This window comes from Protobothrops mucrosquamatus, unplaced genomic scaffold, assembly GCF_001527695.2.
Source record: "Protobothrops mucrosquamatus isolate PMUCROS unplaced genomic scaffold, P.Mucros_1.0 scaffold1847, whole genome shotgun sequence".
Taxonomy (NCBI): Eukaryota; Metazoa; Chordata; class Lepidosauria; order Squamata; family Viperidae; genus Protobothrops; species Protobothrops mucrosquamatus.
The window spans coordinates 204,053-226,725 of NW_015387977.1; the positions used below are offsets into that span (position 1 = coordinate 204,053).

General features: G+C 35.7%; 1 protein-coding gene across 2 annotated transcripts in view; it reads right to left on the reverse strand.

Moving 5' to 3' along the window:
- Window positions 1-22,387, reverse strand: part of LOC114923083 (aspartyl/asparaginyl beta-hydroxylase-like) — a 35,793-nt gene extending 13,406 nt beyond the window's left edge. The window contains exons 1-4 of one of the 2 annotated variants that reach the window (XM_029285547.1): window positions 22,235-22,387; window positions 8,557-8,706; window positions 4,784-4,828; window positions 2,267-2,335 (exon numbers count right to left, since the gene is read on the reverse strand). In XM_029285547.1, coding sequence (XP_029141380.1) covers window positions 2,267-2,335; window positions 4,784-4,828; window positions 8,557-8,706; window positions 22,235-22,289 — 319 coding nt within the window. In that variant the 5' untranslated portion in view covers window positions 22,290-22,387. The remainder of the gene's footprint in view (window positions 1-2,266; window positions 2,336-4,783; window positions 4,829-8,556; window positions 8,707-22,234) is intronic. The other variant, XM_029285546.1, reaches the window with a different exon arrangement.
- Between the last annotated feature and the right edge of the window lie 286 nt (window positions 22,388-22,673).

Consider the following 22,673-nt stretch of genomic DNA (forward strand, 5'->3'; position numbering starts at 1 on the left):
CTATGTATCTTAGCTTAAGAGTAGCATATAGTTGACAGTCAAACAAAACATAAGCAAAACATATAGTGAATAATCCTGCACATCATTTTCAAGTGCTGGATATCAACAAGTGATGTTGCATAATAGTATGTCTTATTTTGCAAAAATATGCCAAGTATATGAACATAAACCAGTGATGTCATAGGTACTCTGAGTATCTAGATCAGTGGTGGCGAACCTATGGCACGCGTGCCAGAGGCAGCAGTCGGAGACCTCTCTGTGGGCACACGTGCCGTTGCCCCAGCCTCGCCTCCCCCATGACCCCCTCCTCACCAGCAGCCCCCCTGGAGGAGAGTCACCCCCGAGCGTGGCCCACACAGAGCAGCGTAGCCAAGGACATGGCAGCCAGGCAGTGTAGACAAGACTCTGCCTTCATGCCCCATCCCGCACAGTTGATGCTGTGGGGCGCGGGCAGAGGGCGTGGCCACCATGGCGCTGCTGGGCTGCCTGGGCGATCTGCGGCGGGCCCTGGAGGCGATGAGTGGCCCTGTGGGCAGGCAAGGGTGAGGCAGGGGTGGGGCAGGGGGTGGAGCGGGGGGGGCAGTTTTTGGGCACTCGGTCTCTAAAAGGTTCGCCATCACTGATCTAGATGCTTCCTGTTTACCCCTGCCGAGCACAGCTAGAATGTTTCTGCTTCTGCCCTAAATTTTACTCAAGTCTTAATTGAGGAACAATTTACTAATATCCATGCTAAGTTAGTACTGACAACTATGCTCCCATAACCACCACCCAAGTTAGGAAACTATTGTTATATGTGGAGACTGAAATTGCTTGCAGGAAAATGCTTCATTTTAGATCTTATGTCTCTTCAATAGGATATGCAAAACATTCTAAATCCAAAAGGTTGTTACAATTTTATTCACCCTTCTAGAAATATTTTGAGTTGTGAATATTTCTAGAATGATTATAACATAAAACCAGCATTGATAATGTCAAAACAGTTATTTGGAATAGGATGCATTGAGCATGATACTTTCCAATTCTGAAACATTTTGCACTAGTTAAATTGCTCATATAGCTAACTACCTGACTAAATTACTTTCTATCATTTCTTTCTTTACTATTAGTGGAAAACAAAAGGACTTAAACCATGATAGCAAATAATTTTTATGTCCCCTTTTCCCATAGATTGCAGAAGTAAATCAAATTATGAGGAGTACTGAACATGCCACTTTATATGACAAAAATAAACTGATAATGATCATGCACTGTCAGGTTGGTGCTGAATCTTAACAACATAGATGGACTTTCTTCAGGAGAACAAAAATAGACTAAAGTATATATTCAGTGCAAGTACTTTTGCCTTTTCCTCTATAGTTCTTGATGCTTTAGTACTTCATAAGAGTGGTTCTGAGTATAAGGCTACTAGATGTATATTTTCAGAAAGGCAGGGCAAAAGTTTGGATCAAATATGTTTATGTTCCAAGAAGACCTGTAATCAATGGAACGGGTAAATTAAGCAGGTAATTAAATCCAGTTCATTTTAAGAGATCTATCTTAAGCATGATCTAATTCTTGGTCAATACTAGTGTCAATTTCAAAGTTTGAGGGCCCTTTATCTTGAATATGCTTCATTGTGACCAGAAGCATTGAAAGTTAATCATTCAGTAACCCTTACATGCCAGGAAAAATTGTTTTCTTTTTTCGGGGCGACTGATTCGAGCTAAATGTTTATTGGCCAGATGCCCTTTTGGATGAATAGGCAGAGTCCACAGCAGATATTTTCTCTTTGCACCCTAAGAGAGAAACATCTGCTGCTACCTAGGATTGATGTCTCAACCTTTCCGAATGGAAGGTGAGTGTCTTCACCACTAAGCCACCACACTGCCAGGAATAAGTGACAATGTGGTGGCTGAAGAATTGTCAGCATCTTTTTTGTTTCCTTTACCCTACCCAAAGTCTTCAGAACTTAATGAATTAAGAGATTGGGAGGGAGAAATCAGCCTAGGACCAAGCACTATTATCTTTTTCACAATCCACTTATTTTATTTAAAAATAAAAACAAAATAAATGCATATAAAATAGGCAACTCCCACAAAAATCTTGAACATACTATAGATAAAAACGTGAGTTCAACATCAAAGACAAATTATTCTTCTATAGCAATACATTGTTGGCATCATAGACCTTTACCAATACTGTTAAGATTCCAGATAACTTTACAATGTGTTACACTTTCTGTCTGAATGTCGCATTTTTGAATCGCACTTTTAAAATATCTACTTGCCTAGCAAAACCTTGGCATCTTCCATATCAAAATCACCATCACCGTCAGCATCATAGATCCCAAGTTTTCCTAAAGGGGAAGAAATGAATCTGTTTCAGAATCTTTGAATGGTGAAAAATTAGCAAAGAAGAAAAAAAAATAATGTTGGATATTTTTTACTAGAATCTTAAATGCAAATGTAAGCCATTTTGAATATACATGTTGTTTCTTCTTAAAATAAAGTATATTAGTATTTGAATCCAAAATCCCTTCATAATGCTAAAATGACATCACAGTATCTGCTAACATTAAAGAAACAATTTTGTATTTGATATATTTACACAAAATAAATGATATAACTTTAATCCTATTCTTTTTACATCAGTGGAAACTTCACTTCAACAGGAATATGACTCTTCTTAACAAATAACTAATAATATATTGTGTACTATGTATATATGATTGTGTACTAATATATTTATATATCTAGTCCCTAAATATGCAGATTCTGATTTCAGAAACTTCACATTCAGGAATAAGGTAGATATAAGCAATGTAAAGATATACTTGCTTCAAATAAAATTTGCATCTGGAATAGCTGCAGATATCCAATACCTTACTTAATGAGGAACATGTCAAGTTGGCAAACACTAGGGGGATTACTATTTACTGAAAGGGGGAAAAAAAACCTGTTCAGGTTTAACAGATTTGCTAAAAAGCTGTCCAAGAGGCAACTTATAACCATGTCAAATGGTCTAGCAATAATTTGAGAGGTTTGAGTTATTTTCTGGCTTCAAAGGCCAAAGCACATCAAAAAAAGGAACAAAACAGAAAGCAAAGCAGGAAACTGCTCTAAAATATAATTTGCTATACAGTTTAGAACTAATGTCATAATTGAGTTTCCAAACAACATGCCTAAATTGAGACAGCTGTTGGATTTCCCAGATTTCTCTACTGATGGATTATAGTAACTCTCAGCTGCTACTTGTACTTAATTTTTCTATACTGTGTTTAACTGTTTTTATGTCTATGGAGATTCTCAGTCATCCAGATCATGGTTGTCCCAAAAGTGTTTTTTCAAGAGGCAACTGGACTTTCTTTGTTTTTCCTTAAAACAAAGTTCTGGAACCGAAGAAGCCTCTTGAATTAGAAGCAAAACATCTTCAAGGAAAAACAAAGAAAGTCCAGTTGCCTCTTGAAAAAGCACCTTTGGGACAATTGTTTTTATGATTATTTGCTGACCAGAGTCATTGGTCTGAGATGGATAGCTATACAAATTGAATAAATAAAGAACAAAAATAAGAATACAATTATCCTTTGGAAAATTGAGTAAATTACAATTGACTGAGTTTACAGAACACAGAAGGATAAAATGAAATGTACTATATTATGGCTTGGTAAGGTTGTCAACCTAGTTAATTGCTGCATACATTTTTTAGGGAAGTACAAATCATCTGAAGTAGGTACCTTTATAAAAGTGTTAGAATGAGCAAAGAATTCCTCTTAAATGCATTAAAATGACCAATGGAAGACTTGCACAGCTGTTTCAACAGTTGTTCCTTGTGGGAACCATCAGTAAAGCAAAGTGGCTGTGCATGACAAGATGCAGAAAAGAGCCAGGTGTCAGCCTTCATAGCATTCTGAAAATTATATTGCTTTCAGGGCAAACATTTCTACAAAATATCTCTTTTAAATGTTTTGCTTACCCACATTGTTTTGAAATAATGCAGAATAGCACTTTTTTAAACATTTTCTTTCCATATAATCTCAAAATACAGATAAATTATTACAATCTAAAGAACCAGGGCAAATGTTCCACAGATTCTGCCAAGAACTCCTACATTGATTTTCATAGCCTTGATATTGGAGGTTTGTTATAATTTTCCCTATAGCCATTTCACAACAATATACAAATGTAAAGTTTGATACAGGAAAGCAAAACGCAGTTTCATTTCATTTCTCAAATTCCTAGTCCCCCTGCCCGAATTAAAACCAAGACAATTGGCAAACTATTTCTGTATTATTTAGGCAAGTAGTGTTTTGACAATCTAACCAAATGTCCCCAAACAACTTTATATAGGAAAAAGAAAATAAAACATCCTGTTAAGCTATTCACAAAAGTGTGCCAATGGCATTAAAATCTTATCTACAGAAGTAAATATCAACAGCAAAACACTATTCAGATGATCTGCTTTTTCCTGCTACTTATTTCCTCTTTTATGTATCAATTTCACAAGCCAGGGGAAAGAAGCTAAATATTCAAAAACAATGTAAAATAAGGAAAAGCAGAAAGATAAATCTGAAGAAAATCAGTCCTATCCTCTTCAGAAGTTAAAAAAAAAAAAAAAAAAAGAGGGGGTAACAGCACAGCACATTTTCTTACTAAAGTTAATTTCACCACAGCTTCAAAAGTTATCTGGAAATAAAAGCATCTTCTCTAGAGAGAAAGAAAAATAGCTGGTTTTTTTTTAAATAAAATTTTATAAATCAACCCCATCAAGTATAACACATAATTTAAGCATTCCTCTATAATCCTACCTTGAAGTACTTCTGACAAGTTATAACGGAAGTCCTTTGCCTTGGCTGCATGCATGGCAAAAATACAGATACCATTACTCACATTATCAGAACCCACAAAACTGTCCATATTCAATTTTCATATTCATCTTTTCTCTGCCCCCTGGACTTAATATACTAGTAGTTATAAATACAATATATCTAATACTTTCCTAATCTAATTGCTTGCATTTTAATATTTATTTTGTGCCTTCAAGTCAGTCTTATTTTCTGATGACTAAATAGACAGGTTGATGCAGTTTTCTTGATTTTCAGAACTGTTTGTCATTGCCTTATTCCTAGGGCTCAGACAGAGTGAATGGCCCCAAATCACCCAGATGGCTTTGATGCCTAAACAAGAACTTTTAATAATAATAATAAAGTTGGAAGGGACCTTGGAGGTCATCAAGTCCAACCCCCTGCTCAGACCCTACACCATTTCAGACAAATGGCTGTCCAGTCTCTTCTTAAAAACTTCCAGTGTTGGAGCATAGCCACCATCCTTCAAGATATTAAGAATTACAAGAAATAGCTAGAAATCCATAGCCTATGCTACTCGTTTTTTTCAGCAATCTCCCTTCCAAGAAAGGATCCTGTATTTGAACTTTATGCATTTAATAATAATAATAATAATGATGATGATGATGATGATGATGATGATGATGATGATGATGTTGTTGTTGTTGGAAGGGACCTTGGAGGTCATCTAGTCCAACCCCCTGCTCAGGCAGGAAGCCCTATACCATTTCGGACAAATGGCTGTCCAGTTTCTTCTTAAAAACTTCCAGTTCACCATTTCTGGAGGCATGTTTTTCCATTGGTTAAGTGTTCTAACTGTCAAGAAGTTTCTCCTTAGTTCTAGGTTGCTTCTCTCTTTGGTTAGTTTCCACCCATTGCTTCTTGTCCTGCCTTCAGGTGCCTTGGAAAATAGCTTGACTCCCTCTTCTTTGTGGCAGCCACTGAGATATTGGAATGCTGCTATCATGTCCCCCTCGTCTTTCTCTTCATTAAACTAGACATACCCAATTCCAGCAGCCGTTCCTTATATGTTTTAGCCTCCAGTCCCCTAAACATCTTTGTTGCTCTTCTCTGTACTCTTTCTACATTCTCAACATCTTTTTTACATCATGGTGACCAAAACTGGATGCAGTATTCCAAGTGTGGCCTTACCAAGGCATTGTAAAGTGGTATTAATACTTCACGTGATCTTGATTCTATCCCTCTGTTAATGCAGCCCAGCACTCTGTTGGCTTTTTTGGCAGCTGCAGCACATTGCTGGCTCATATTTAAGTGATTGTCCACTAGGACTCCGAGATCCCTCTCACAGTTACTACTATTGAACAAGGTACCCCCTATACTATACCCGTACATTTGGTTTTTCTTGCCTAAATGTAGAACCTTACTTTTTTCACCATTGAATTTCATTTTGTTAGATAGCGCCCAGTGTTCAAGTCTGTCCAGGTCCTCCTGTATCTTAAGCCTGTCTTCTGGAGTGTTGGCTATTCCTGCCAGCTTGGTGTTATCCGCAAATTTGATGAGTTCCCCATCTATCCCCTCGTCCAAATCATTGATGAAGATGTTGAAGAGCACTGGGCCTAGAACAGAGCCCTGGGGCACCCCACTACACACTTCCCTCCATGTAGACGTGGTTCCATTGAGGACCACACGCTGAGTACTGCCGGTCAGCCAGCTACGAATCCATCTGGTGGTGATGCTGTCTAACCCACATTTTTCTATCTTATCGAGTAGTAGGTTGTGATCTACTTTATCAAATGCTTTCTCTGTTCTTAGTTCAACACTTTAACCTCCCCTCCAAACTGGCTTTCTTGCTTTGATTGTTTTTACTAAAAATGGTAATGAAAAATGAATAAGAATTTACTATTGTTAAAGTTTTGAACCAGATTTTAATATTAATATTCTCCAGGAACTGGAGAAACACCTGCAAGGCCACTGTGAATAATATTCTAGGTATCAGTTCAATAAAGTCGCGTAGATTTGCACTAAGTTGGAATCAAGCTGAGCAGGTCCTTCAGAAATGACTGAGGTCCATCTTTGCTTAGTTAATCCAGACAATTTCAGACAGCTGATCCTAAGGAAATGGTCAGAATTTTTACTGCTGTCACCTCTGCCACCTATGTTCTGGATTCTGTCTGTCCTGGCTGTCTAAGGCTTTGTAGGAGGTGACACGTGACTGTGTCCAAGCAGTAGTTAATGCCACTTTGAGAAAGAATATGGTTCCATCCGGCTTGAAGAATGCAGTGATTTGCCCCTTCCTCAATAAGTTATTATTGGACCCAACAACATTGGATAACTTACCTAGATCCTCACCTTACATTTGTAGTGAAAGTAGTTAAGAGAACTAAAAGCATTGGTATTCTTCTGGATTGGTTTAGGGAGTTAGAAATGAGGCACAATTTTGTGATGGTTATCCTCTTTCCTCCATAACCAGTCCCAGTCATTGTTGGTAGGGGGAAAGAAATCAAGGCTCCTCTTACCTGAGGGAGGGCTGTTCTCTCACACCTCTGTTTTAATACTGCATGAAGCTATGGTGAGATTATATTTGGCAGCATGGGGTGAAGTATCATCAGCACACTGATGTTACTTAGTTATTCATCTCTGACAAACTCAGTGCCTGGAAGCCATAAGGCTTGGATGGGGAGGAACTAGCTATAATTCAATTGTAGAAAGATAAGTGGCTTTGTGTTTCTGTGTCCTCTGGAATTGGGAGAGCTGCTATCTTTAACTCTTGATGGAACAGCAATTCCCTGCACAGAATTTGAGAGTCCTCTTGGACTCATGGCTCCTGATTGAAGAACAGCTGTCAGCCATGGTTCAAGGGGCTTTGCAAAAATTCATTTTGTGTGCATACTGTATTTAGTGTCCCTACTGAGAGCCAGTTTGGTCTAGTGTATAGAAAGCCAGAGGCAGTGAGTTCTTGCCCTGCCTTAGCCATAAAAGCTAGTTGGGTGACCGTAGACCAGTTACTCTGTCTCAGCCTGCTTATTTCACAGGGTTGTTGTTGTGGAGAAAATAGAAGACAAAATTGTGTTAGATATGTTTGCCACCATGAGTTATTTGTAAAAAGAATAAAGTTTGGATACAAATAAATAAACAAATATTGTGCTCATTCCTAGGCCAGAAGTCTCAGGTCACAGTCACTTGTGCCTTACTCATGTCCTGCGTGGACTACTGCAATGCGTGATACATGGAACTACTCTTGAAGACCACCCAGAAACCTCAACTGGTCCAAAATGGAGCAACAATTCTGGGCTGCCCAGAGTTTGCCAATATTATAAGCTGCCTGGGTTCCTTTTTCTTTCTAGATGTAATTCAAGTAGCTGTTCATTAACTTTAAAGCCTTGAATAGCACAGGGTCAGTTTATCTGAGCAAATACCTCTTCCCGAGGACATCCTCCCAGATTGGATAGGTGGCTGTGCTCCAGGTCTATTAAATCTTGCCATCTAATGGGACCTAGGAAGCAAGACTTTTTCCATAGTGGCACCTAGCCTCCATGCTGAGATACAGAGAGCCCCTATCCTCATGGCCTCTTTCAATGATAGGCCAGGAGTGTTATGGCTGCTGGTGGTATATAAGAATTTTTAATTTTGTTGTATTTTTATTATATGTATGCCTGTTGGCTGCTGTGGGAAACCTAACATGGGAAACCATAAAAATGTTTTACATAAATGAATAAATATTGGTATAGCAAAGTAGGAAATTGAATCTTAAGATATTACTATGACTGAATTCTTACCTAGTACTTCCTCGTAATCAACAAGTTCAAACCAAACTACTGCAACTGATGTCCATACTCCCAGAAGTGCAATTACCATGAACCATGTAAAAAAAGAGCTCCCAGAAACTCCTTCTTTCTTGGCACTCTTGTTTCCACCATGTTTTGCTTCTGTAAGATATAAAAATGAAATATTATCAGACGTTAAAAACTTTGGAAATGAATTGCTAAATAAAATGTACATAAAATGTAATGTTACTATTAAATACAGGACACTATTTCTAAAGTTTGTTCACAGATTAAAAAAGGATAAATTAAGAGCAGGCAATTAAATCCAAGTGGTGAAATGTGCATGGCATGGCAAGAGAAAGAGATGGAGTACTCCTCAGGAGTAGCGCTTACTGGTAATCATATTCTCCAGTTCCCTACCTCTTTGCCTGGTCATTCGAGCTTAGGTGGTCTTGATCCACCAGTTTCTGCAACTTAATTCCTAAGAAAGTAGAGAAGGTCCTTGGGACTGTAAGCCCAGACACCTGTATTTTGAATCCATGTCCTTCCCTTGTTGGTCAAGACCTCCCAGGAGTTGACATGTGATCTGATCCAAGTACTGAATATATCCTTGAGAAAGGGGATGGTTTTATTAGATATGAAGGTGACGGGGTCTACCCCCTTTTCAAGAAACCATCAGTCTAACAGAGCTGGATAATTTTCATTTAGTTTGCAACCTTCTCTTTTCAAGGTGATTAGGCTACAATCTCAAAGGACCATGAAGGCAATGGATTTTCTGTATCTCTTTAGGTCTGGCTTCTAACCAGGATATAAGGCTGAGATAGCATTGGCTGCACTTTGTGATGACATGATAGGCTCAAGATAGGGAGAGTGCATTCCACTTCTGGCTCTTTTTGATTTTTCAGCAGTCTTTCATACCATTAATCACTGTACTATTTTTGAGTAGCTTAGGGGATTGGAAGCATGGTGTTCTAGTGATTCCTCTTTTTCCAGGGCCAATTGCAATCGATATTGATAAGGAAGAAATCTAGTTCTAACATCTGCTACTTGAGTTTTCTGAATTAAATTTGTTTTAATTTAATTACACAGAAAAGATCAATTTTTGCATTAATTTCGACATGCAAATTCACTCCTTTGCGACAAGATAAAATTCATTGGAGTGTTTTCAGATCCACTTTTATTTATCAGAAACACAATATCAACACTTAAAATATATGAGAAATTAGCCATGGGCCATGTCAATACAAAATTCTAAAAACCCACTTGTTCAAAAATTAATTGCTTCATTTATATTTATTTAACTTTAATGCTATACTTTAGATCTGAGAGGAAGTGTTTTTTCTTCATTGAGAGTAATGTTACCGGCAATATAAACAAGAAAAATAAATAACAAATAAATATACATTGTTTTTTCTGCCTATTTTCTTTTCTATTTTCTTTCTACTTCCATTGTTTCACCTACTGCTTAAAAATACCATTTGTTTGTTCTTTCTAGCAAATACCATTAATGATATTTTCCTCCTATTAACTCATATAATGCATGTGCATACAAGACTTGCACCAACTAATTTAAATTTAAATTATGCTTACTCCTAGTCGAGTGCATCGAGTTTCCTTTTTTTAGGTCACACACATATAATCCAGTATATAGTATTTCTAAACATATGTTTATATTTCTTATCTTTTCAATCAGTTTAAAATCTACTGGAAAACTGCAGTTTTATAATGTCCCCTATCTTTATTATTCACAGTATCATAAAGTATTCAATATTATAAATGTTCATAGAAAACACTGAAGAGGAGAAAGAGAAAAGAGAGAAAGAGAGAGAGAACTGGTGTACCTTGAATATAAATATCTATGTAAAATATGATTGGGTTCATATAAATGAAAACATTTTCACATAATATTTTTTGAACCAAACTATTTAGTATTTCTAAAGATATCACAATTTTATATTTATTTTTAGAACAGTGAAACCATTGCTGCTATGGGCGTGCAAATCTCTTAAGCCTTCAAACATTTACGAGAGGACTAGTTTCTGTTTGGTCTTCTCTTAGAAATCACATGAAAATCTCATTTTTTACCCTGCCTTTCAAATTTATAAAATGATATTTAACAAAGCCAAAAGTGCTCATTAAAAACTTTACGATTTAAACTAATTTTTCAGAGCTAAATAAAAGTTACTATCTTTCACACAGATGCTGCCAGTAATCAGAAAGTAGGTCAATTTCCAAAACTGGTATGCCTTTGCTGTCATCCACCACTTGTCTATGGCAGTATGATTATGCATTAACATGTCAAGAAATATATTTTAATTGTTTTAATTGTATGATATTAATCCTGCTGTATTTTTACAATATTGTATTTTGCTATTAAAACGATCTATGTTCAATCACTTATTTAAAGAATTCTAAAATCAAGTATCTTGTGTAATGGAACGTACAATAAATGAGATAACATTTCAAATTTTTAAACTTAAAAATGCCATTTACTTTTTAGCTAACAGTATTTTAAATTTTGTTGCTCAATTTGAAAGTCATAAATACATTCAATATTCCAAGCTATCAGAGACATACCTGAATATTCAGCCATGGTATCAGATCCTTTTTTCCATGAATAAAGTACACTTTAATATAAAACCAGTGTCCAAGATACAAACAGCAAAATTCACTCTCATATAAGCCTTGCGACAGCAGCAAAGGAAGATCTTTATGGCCAACTCAGCTAAACCCCGAAATTAGACCCGACTGCAAACTCTGCTCAAAAGCTATTTTTAGTGCAGCCATCACAAGCTAAATGCTTTTATGTACCCATATTGAAACCCAGTGCTGGCTGTAATCAAGTTTACCCTCTCCTACTAACAAAGCATCCTGGGTAATGGGTTTTTTCTGTCTCATTTAATTTCTAAACATCAGCATACCAGAAAAGCAAAATTGAAGAGATCTTTTTTTTTTTTAAATGCGCATGCAACTAAAATCTAAGAACATTAAATCTTCTACACAAACTCAGACAAAAGTCCAGGAACAAAGTTTCTCTGTCCAATCCGGGCATCAGACAGTCATTCTTACCAGATGCTGTTATTCAGTCATCCCATGTCTTTGTTTTTAAGTAACTTGTTTTTAAACTTGCAAACAACTCACAGAACGTCATGTCTAATTATAAGATGATATTGTTCTTAATAAATAAAATTTCCTTCAATGGCAGCAATGAACCACAACTGGTAATAAGTTAAAGCACAACCTTCATTACAAAAAATCCAAAAATATGTCCATAACATTTCACAATATGTTAAAATTTAGAGATTGCTTTGTTACCAATTTGTGAAGTAAGAAAGACAGAAAGCTAAAATACATGTTAGTTACTATATATAAACTAAACTTTGAGTGAGAAATGCAATAGAGAATGAGCCCACACTACAATATTAAGCAATCTTCAGGCTGCTCCTGTAAGAATCCTCTCCCCTTTCTTTCTAACACTCCCTCCTGTTTTTTCCCTAAAATAACATTAAGATTATTTCATAACTATGGAATCTGGACTGTTGAATTACAGCCCAAAAATGAAAGATTCAGCAATGGATGGCCTTTATACTGATCCCCAGAATATACTTTGGTTGATTCAATACTATTATCAACCTAAGTTAGTTCAAGTAGTCCTCAACCTATGACAATTGAGCCCAAAATTTTTGTTGCTAAGCAAGATAGCTATTATGTGAGTTTTGTTCCATTTTACAACCTTTCTTGCCACAGTTGTTAAGTGAATCCTGCTTCCCTGTTGACTGCTTGGCAGAAAGTCAAAAAGAGATCATATGATCCCAGGACACGGCAACAGTGATAAATACATGCCAGTTGTCCAAATTTTGATCATGTGACCATGAGAATGCTGCAACAGTTGTAAGTGTGAAAAATTGTCATGTCACTTTTTCAGTGCCTTTGTAACTTTGAATAGTCACTAAATGAATAGTTGTAACGTGAGGACTACTTGTAACAATTCTTAATGTTACAACAAATAATAAAATGCTTATGCATTTGATACAAAGTACTGAAGTCCTCAGACATCAACTGTATATTTAGCTATAAACCCAGAAACTTATTTCAGAATATAGTACTATAAGTCCTCAGTTCTAGGGGATATTTTGGGCAAACTCCCAAAAACAAAACGAACATTCTAAAGTAATACAGTACAGTATCAGAAGAAAACATAGTTTAATAAAATCATATTAGCTCTAAATAACTCATTTTTTTATTTATATCACATCTTTATTATTGTCCAAGTATCCAGCTTTTCCAGATTTCTTCCAAATAAGGGACTATTTTGCAGTTTTTACATTATTTGCAAGCAAATATTACTTTGATGAAATGTTTCTTGTTTAGTCAGTCATGATGCTTTGATCTCCAAATATCCTATTCCCTATTACTGCAAAGGAGAAATGTAATTTCTCCACTTAATAGTATCATGATGATTTGCTGGACAATTTGATAAACATAAAATCATCAGATAAATATTCCAACTTTGGGGATTTTTAAAATTTAAATTGATCTGGTTTTTTAAAGAAGCATTTATACTTCTAAATGCATAAAAGCAAAAGGAGATGTCAAATACATTTCCCAAAGTGTATGTTCGTGGAAGAACTAACAAATATTGCTTGAATTTGAAACAGAATATAGGTGAAAGCATACTTTTCCCTACTTCAGAAGAATAGTTCCTGATTAAAATTGAAAGATTTTTGTTGCATTTTTGATAATCATCAACATGACAAGGAATATACAAACACAGACAGAAATCACTATTAAATACTATTCTTTCAACTGTCCCAAAGATGCTTTTCCATGAGGCAACTGGATTTTCTCGTTTTTCCTTTGAAGACGTTTCGCTTCTCATCCAAGAAGCTTCTTCAGCTGTGAAGCTTCTGAAGCTTCTTGGATGAAAAGTGAAATATCTTCAAAGGAAAAACAAGAAAGTCCAGTTGCCCCATGGAAAAGCATCTTTGGGACAACTATGACCTGGATGACTGAGAATCTCCATAGACATTTAGTCTTTCAATCATTTTGTTCCATGTACATTACAGGTAGTCCTGCCTGATTTACTGATCACAGTAGCGACCTACAATTACATCACTAAGTGATATGGTCACATCGACGTCAGTTTCAATTAGGTCATTAAGCAAGTCAACACGGTTTAAGTGTGACATCAAGCAATTGTAACTTATGATTTACTGTCGACTTCCTTACTGACTTTGCTTGTTGGAAGTTGTGAACATTGTAAATTATGATCACATGACTGTGGAAGATTACAACTGTTGTAAATGCAAACCAATTGCAAAGTATTTCAATCACAATCACATGACCAATGCAACTTTGAGGACCAGTTGTCTCCTTTTTCAGCACTGTTGGAACTTTAAAGAGTCACTGAACAACTGATTAATAAGTAAGGACTTCCATTATTATTCCCTGTATATTGGTCACATTAGCCTTAATTTGCTGCTGTTTTTCTTGATCACTTCAGTAAAACAAACAGATTACAAATTGACTTTAGAATGAAAGAATGACTCAGTACCTCCAACTATGATTCTTTTCATTTTTTGCAACTTTTTTATGTTACTAAACAAGAACAGTTAATAAGGGTAAGGGGCTGAGAAATTAATGAATTAAAACAGTGTAGAAATTAGTTTTATTACCATCAGTATTGATTTACATAAAATGCATGATTTGGAATATAGGAAAAGTTCAGGATCATCTGGTAAAATTAAAACTAAAGTTAAAACAATAATTTCAGAAACAAAATATTGATATCGTAACACAGTTAAGACTTTCCAGAAGATGAACAGAAAAAAAATAACTTTGAAAGATTAAAAATGAAGATAATGAGAATGTGAAAGATTAACAATGAAGGAAGATAATGCAAATGTGAAGCTATGGTAGTCTAGGCCAGGCATTTTCAAAAATTTCCAGTTGCATAACTTGTTAGTTTAAAAAAAAAAAAATCCAAAACCCTTAGTCAAGAGCCACATCAAGTTTTGGGGAAAGTAAAACACAGTTTTAAAACCCCAGTCTAAGAAAAATATTACAAAATGGGAGCAAGAAAAGTATATTTTTTTCTTTTTATGTTTTTCTTCTGTATACTGTCTGGTTCTATAACATCATTTATGATATGTAAATATTCAAACACTTTAATTTTGTGGTCACATCCTTGTTTATCTAAAGAATTTAGCATTTGCATCAATTAATATTTTTTTTGAAAAATGTTTGAAAAGATATAACATGGATTTTGTCTTTTTCATTGCAATCATTAGGTTATCTACCTTGAATTTGCATTATTCATAGTTATAGTTCTATGGAAAACAGGGGTCGAATTTGCTGGAAATAAACAATGAAAATTGTTAAACATAACATTTTAGATGTATATTAATGAAATATTATAGTAAAGAATAAAAAGAATAATAATGCAAACTTATTAACAAAATCATAAAGTTATAGAAAGCAAAATAAAAAAGAATTCTAAATATTATTCCTAAAGGTAAGTTTATACTGATAACTTTATTGTCTCTCAATCTGCTTGTATCTGTTTGCAAACCACAAAAAGCTGATGCAACTTTACTTTTTAAAAAAATTCCCCTACATGTTTTGTAATGCTGTGCACCCCAGATGCAGGCATTCCAACATCTCATCCTATTTTAACATTGCTATGATTACACTCATGTCATTGAATTTATCAAATTGTTGCACTAAAAATGAGCATCTTCTTTTTTAAAACTTGTATTCTTTTTTTCTGACAGAATCTTCCTTTTCTCCATTTTGAACACATGAATATTAACAGGATGTAAACCACAACTGCAACTACACAAGCAGAATCCTTAACAGTATCTTGCATTAACTGAATTTTGGTTTATACTAAACATGATCTGGTATCAATTTATAATATCGGCTAAGTATTGCATTATTTGAACTCACGATCTACCTCTAATTAACACAGCAAACCTATCCACTTAAATTCTTTCCTGTAACTAGTTGACATATTTTAAAAGTATATGTCCCAATATAGATGTTTGAAGGATCCTAAAACGACATTTTTTTAAAAAAAAGCCTTTTAAAATGTTGTTTAATAATCTTTAAATAGTAGCCATTTGATAAATAACTCCAATCTGAGTTGCTGACATAATCTTAATACTAATTTGCTTCAATTTTATTCCCCCCCCCCCACAATCCTCTGTGCTGAAAATTCTGTGATCAAAATCTTTGTTTGAGGAGTGGTGAGGAATGATCTACCTAAACAATGCATTAGGTTACAATGTGTGGTAAAACCAGTTTGGTGTAGTGGTTAAGGTGCAACCCTAGAAACCAGGAGACTGTGGGTCCTAGTCTCACCTTAGGCATCAAAGCCAGGTGAGTAACTGTGGGCTAGTTACTTTCAGCCCAGCTCACTCACAGGGCTGTTGATGTGGGGAAATTAGGAGGAGGAGTATTATGTATGTTTGCTGCCTTGAGTTCTTTATTAAAAAGTAATAAAGATGGGATAAAAATAAAATTATATTTGAACAATTACCATAAAATGCAACACACTGTCTATGGTGTTCTCTGTATGAAAAGAGAATCTATGACAGTGTTTCTCAACCTTGACAATTTTAAGGCATGTGGACTTCAACTCCTAGAATTCCACAGCCAGCAATGCTGGCTGTGGAATTCTGGGAGTTGAAGTCCACATGCCTTAAAATTTTCAAGGTTGAGAAACACTGATCTATGAGGTTCCTGTGATTTATGAACCATTTGGTATCCTGTTTTAATTGGACATTGGTCACAACTCAGATAACTGAGTGGAGGGTGGCTGCTAATCAATGGGAGAAGTAAGAAAGAGAAAGGTTAATCTCAAATCTTAATAATTTATGCTTTAATTCTTGTTTGTATCATCTGTGTGGCTGAATATTCCCAATAATGATTTATATCTCTATCACACTTGAAAAAATAAACAATATTAACAATGTTGTGACTTGTAAAATAGAAAAGTAGTTAATCATATTTTATCACTATCACAATTTTAATTACTTTTCCACTATTGCAATTTCAAGGTAATAACCTAAATTCCAAATAGCTGTAGGATAGAAATCCTGCCTGGTCACTTATTTCCAAATACATGTTTAAGAGAGAGAAAATGTTTCACAAGCAGCTTTTGGCTTTGACTTTTGCCCAACATAAAGTCTGTCCAACCAGATTAAAGTGCCTAATATATCATAGTGACCTATTAATATGACAAGAAAAAAGCTTGTGCATATACTGAAGATGCAACATGCTTCATGAATGGATATCACTAAAGCATTCACCCATCACCTAAATGAAGAAATTGTAAACCTTACTAGAGTGAAGTTCTTATGAGGAACACACATTTAAGATTTTTTTAAATATGGAGAAGATCTACAAATAAGGTCTCTGTTGTGATACTTTCAGACCTTAAATATGAATTTAATCAGCACATCACAGAATTATTACCAAAATGAATACTTTTTAGAGCAAAACTATATTGTTAGATTTTTTTTGTATTCAGAGAAAATGGCCATTCTACAATCACACCACTCTTTAGTAGTTTTTAAATTAGAAGCTAGAAGCATTTTAAAAATTAATTAGATGCTTAACAATCCAAGCAATATAAATGAACAAGTTCATAATACAACTATTATAAGATAGCTTTAAAATGAAGAGACCACACAATGATTCTGTTATTCTCTTCAGGCTGAAAAATCAAATATAATTTGCTATCATGAGTTTAGAACAAAGTTGATTGGAAATCTAAAAATGTAATAATAAAATAGTAGACTCAATAACATTTTAACAATGTCACTTGCAGTTAAAATTAGCAAAGGTAAGATTTACACATGAAGCTCTTGAGAGCTGCTGTCAATAGATAAACCAATGATCTGATTTGACATAACACAGCTCTCTTCATAAAGTTATTCAACTTTTCCACAGCTAAAACTTCAAATTTCAATACTGACATTTGTGGATCTGAAGGATTTTCCAGCCCTAGGTTTTTTTAAAAAAATTTAAAACAAAATTAAAAGCTTTTCATGCAACAAGTCAGTCTACAAATGTGGTTATAAAATAAAGTGCTCATACTCCATTCTTATCACACTTTACCAGTTTATGATGTTCATCGGGAAACAATCACCTTGATGTAAGGAAAACTTCAATGAATAAAAAATCTACAATGAAGAATCCAACAAATCATGTTTAAGATGCAGCACTGTTTATAATTCTAATATTTAAAAATAAGAATATGCAAGTATTTCTTAGAACTGTCTCTAAAGGAAAAGTCAAAGAGCCATTTCAATTACATAGTAGGCATTGGGGGGCTTCTTTCTTCTGTCATATACTGCATTTCTATTTTTATGTCTTTTACATCTTTATTCTTTACATTATTAATTGAATTGAGGTTTTATACATACATTCATACACACACACACACACACACACACACACACACACACACACACATATATATATATATATATATATATATATAGGTCTTTAGTTATTCGGGTTTTCTCCCGCGTAGAATTAAAAGTACCTTGGCGACGTTTCGACGAAGTCACATTCGTCATCTTCAGGCTGGTGTCTTCAGCTTCGTGCTTCTAAGAGTGGTGTGTGATCGCAGCTGTTTCTGTGGTGGGGCAGGTGGTGAAATCCCATGCACCACCTGCCCCACCACATACATCGGACAAACCAACAGAAGAATAAATGCACGCATTGAAGAACACAAGAACTCAGTCAGAAAAGAGGAACCAACTTCTTCCCTGGTCCAACACCTTAAAGCCACAGGACATAACATTGACTTTAAAAAGACCAGAACTATGAGTTGTTTTTTTTCCATTTCTTGTAAATTTTTCCCCACTAGGATTAAATTATGTTTTCTTGCTTTGTTAAGTTCCGTCTTTGAGTTTCTACTTTCAATTTTATGTCCACTTATTTGTTTTGTCTGCTCCTCTGTTCTTGTTTCCTGGAAGTTTTTTTTGTTGTAAAGTTAACTTAGAGATAGATTGATTTGTATTTTCAAAGTTATTTTGGATTTCTTTGTGATTTGAACTCTGTTATTTGAATTAATTGCAGTATACTATATATCTTCTCCTGAGAGGTATTTATATTTTCTTGGTGTGTTCTGTCTACATGTCTCTCATCCATGATAGCCAAAAGTTGAAGTTTTCCTTCTTATCTGCAAATAGTTTTAGAGTCCCGGTTAAATAGATATTTGTAATACAAAGAATTCAAAAAAGTTTTTTTCTAAAGTTTGTAATTTTCTCTTTGTCTGCAGCCCAGATTGTTGTCTTTTTTGTCACAGCTGTTCTTTATTATTAAAGCTTTGAAGGTCACAAACACAGATTAGCTTTTCCCAGGTTTTGGCAAGTTCTCTATGGAAATCATAGCTGTCAAAACCTTCATCCACCACTAGGTGTCAGCATCTATTTAGTTTTCAATATGAACAATGGTCTTTAAAATGAGAGTCTTAACCATTCAACAATCTGGAACTTGTCCAAAGTTAAATTTTAGCTTTCAAGTTTATAAATGTATTTCACTACCATATATTTTGATCCTCCATAGAAATTTTAATTCGCCGCTTCCGTTAGTATAAGGATGGGGAAGAAGCCCCCCTCCTTCATTTTCGGAAGTATTTTGCTGTCTGGGGATCTTTTCCAGGAAATTAAGTGTAGGATAGAAAAGGGAAAATCAGATTCCTCACCCAGTTTCAAGCACACTGTTTACTATAGTGCTGATTAGTTCTTTTGGACCCCAGTTGCAAGTAGCTTGGGCTGATTGGTGAAATACAGCCTTTCTCCTGTAGGGTTAGAAGGCTTTCCCCAAGACGAACGGAACGACCTCCATCATTCCAGAGTCACCGGGGCACTCTTTTTTCTTCGCCACCTCTCCGGTGTGGCTTGGACCCATTAGGATCTCCAGACAGGACGAAAGTTAGCCGCGGGGGTGTGGTGGTGCACAAGCCCGTGACCAGTCGCTACCGTGCAGGACCGGAAGTCCCCCTTTTAAATTTCTTTACTCCCACAATTCTGTTATTTTGTCTTATGTCTTTTCCTGGTTTAATATTTTTTATAACTTTAGAAGCTTCCCTCACTGTTATAGGTCCATTTATAGGCTTCATTTCTATGTAATCCTTAATAGATTTTGTTTTTTTAAAAATATTCATCTATTTTTTCAAATGAATATTCCCTTTAGTTAATTAAAATAATATTAGTGAAACGCTATTATCCATTAATACAGTATCTACCTCTTGAAATTTCAATATCATTTTTTCTTTTTCTTTTTTTAAATTTACATGACAGTCGTTTCTTTGGTTTATTTGCAAATTCAATTTTTTAGCTCTTCTTTTCTTCATTTCTCTTACTGCTAGTATCAATAGCCATTGCTGTTTAGGTTTAATTTGGTGAGAAACACATCCTCTCTTTCATTTCATCTCATCCAAAATATTACATGAGATTTTCTCATGTTTCTTTTTGAATTCAATATTCAATAGTATGTTGATAGAAAACTTCTGATAAAAGCTTTACTTGTGTCCCATACCATTCTTAAACCTGTGCCTTATTTTCATTTTTTTTGTTAATTCCTTTTTACAACCCTCCAACTATTGTTACTTTCTCTAATAGCATTTCATTTAATCATTATCTAAAAGAACTAGATTTCTTTTTATAAACCAACTTCACAGAACTATGATTAGAAAAAATCTTTGGTAAAATCTCTCCTTTTTAGTAGCCAGGTTTTCCTAAATGATTCAACAAAAAATCATGTACGTTAGATTGTAATCCAGAAATCCTCAGAAATTTTACTTATTGTTCAGGTAACTATCCCTTCTCATTTTATAATGTAAAAAATATATAATTCTCATAATTTCACTTTTAAAAATATCACCCTCTCATTTTGTATTTTCCATAGTTATTTTTAATTATGAATTGTACACCATTCAGAATCACTTTCTTGTGAAATGGGTAGCCATATAGATATGAAAAATAAATGAGTAAAACCACACTGAAAACTATATTTTAGCACAAATCAAAAATATAATATTTCACCAAACAGTATATTACAAATTCTCACAGGGAACTGTATATACTAATTACTTTAACACAGTATGACACTGATTTAGCTTGTTATCTTATATAAGGCTAACAAAATTAACTTGATTTTACTTGTATCACATAAATTGTTTAACCAATAGTTTACCGTGAATCAATGAAAAGTAAAAGACTTGCTCCACATTGGGGCTGATGTTTAGTAAGTTTCACCTAGGGCAATGCATTTATGAAGTTGGGAGTAGAAGCTAAAAAGATATAAAAGAACAAATGTTTTGTGCTATTTAAAATTCTATTATTCTAATTTCATAATAGTTTTAAATCGGTTTGTTTCATTTGTCTTAGTTTGTCCAGGTACAAAAAGTATAACAAGCTTTGATTGAAAAATGGAAACAAAGTTTCTGAACACCTCATGCACATTGTTCAAAAAAACTAGAAAGTCAGGAAGGCTGCTAAGATAATTGTAACAGTATTAAACTATATTCTAAAGATCCAACTGAAGCAACCCAGTAAGTTACATTTTGAGCATAATGCAGAGTATTCTTTTGAAGGGCAAAAATACCTCATTTAAAGCTCCCTTGGTCTCAACTACAATTTAAATAAAATGGTGGTTTAAAGAAACCACTAATGGCTCAGTAAAAAAAAAGTATAGTGAGAAAGAAAAAGTTGATACATAACAGTAGTATACAATACTTAATATTCATTATTGGATTAACTTCCATCAAATATGTAAAACAGCTCTTCCAGACCACGTTAAAGGTTAGGGTAATCAGCTTAATTCCTGTGGTTTTCTTGTAAACAATACAGAAGGTTATCACTAAATCTTTGGGAATGTTTTTCAACCTTTCCCTCCTGTTTATAGCCTCCGATTTCCCTTTTTTTCTCCATGCAAATCCTAAACAGGTCCAGCCTGGCTTGGTTTCCAACTACAGACAAGATCAGCCAGTAGAACTGCCATAGCATGTTTTTAATCTTTAAATGTGAATATCAGTGTACTCTTGCAACAGAAATCTACACAAATCTGTTTGAAAATAAGTTCCCTTATGTGCAATTTAAAAGATTTGGTGACCAGATAAAACTCATCATTGCACAACCTTCCCTTGAAACCTCCCAACACAGGTGTGACCTGAGTACATCCCGAAGGAAGAAATGACGTGAAGCTCCTCCTAGTGTTGTCTCTCTTTTGTGTGCATTTAGGGAGGAGGTCAAAGTAGAAAGGTAGGGAGCCCTTTGAAAATCTGTAGCTAAAACACTGCAGGAAATGAAATCCTAGAGCCCATTCTACTTTCCTTCTGTAATTCTAGGTCCTGTCCCACTCCAGATCTGAAAACACCATTTCCCCCTTGGGCAGAGAAGCAAATTCAGCCCATTTGGGGAGAGGAGGGTGGAAAAGAACCCCAAAGCGCCAATTTCGAAATCGTGGCGCGAGCAAAAGCCCGACCTTCTGCGGCTTCCTAAAGCGGCGATCAGATGGGAACCCCAAGCAGCCTCGGCTCGGGGAAACCATCACGTTTCCAGCAGCAGAAAGAATTAAAATGAGAGACGCGTCTCTTAGCCCCCCCCCCCTCCATCCCCACCCGCGTCCGATCCAGCTGCTCTTGAGGCCCAGCGAACCGGCAGTTACTGACCTCTCCGGGGTCCGGGGCCGGGACTGCCGCTTTTGGGGCTCCTACGTGGAGCCATGTCTCCTCCTGTCAGGTAATGCTGTCTGGGAGCGCAGGAGCCAAGAGCTGGGCGGGGCCGACACGAGGGTGAGGATGACAATACTAACCTGAAGCAGCTCCGCCCCGCGGGTTAGACTGACCCGGCGGCCACGTGAACCAAGCCCTCTGACGACACGAGATTGGCAGCCAGGTTCGACCAATCGCGAGACAGAGATGGAAAAGCCGATCAAAACCTCATTGGCGAATGGAAGAAACGTCGAGGACGTTGAAGTTCGGCTGGGCGTTGTCGATAGCCGCCGGGAACGCTAATCGCCTGGAACGTGGCACTGGGGAAAGTGGGGTGCAGGGTGAAAGGGGGGGGGGGAGCCTGGCCTTAGGACGATTGTCACGAAGCTGCGGTTCT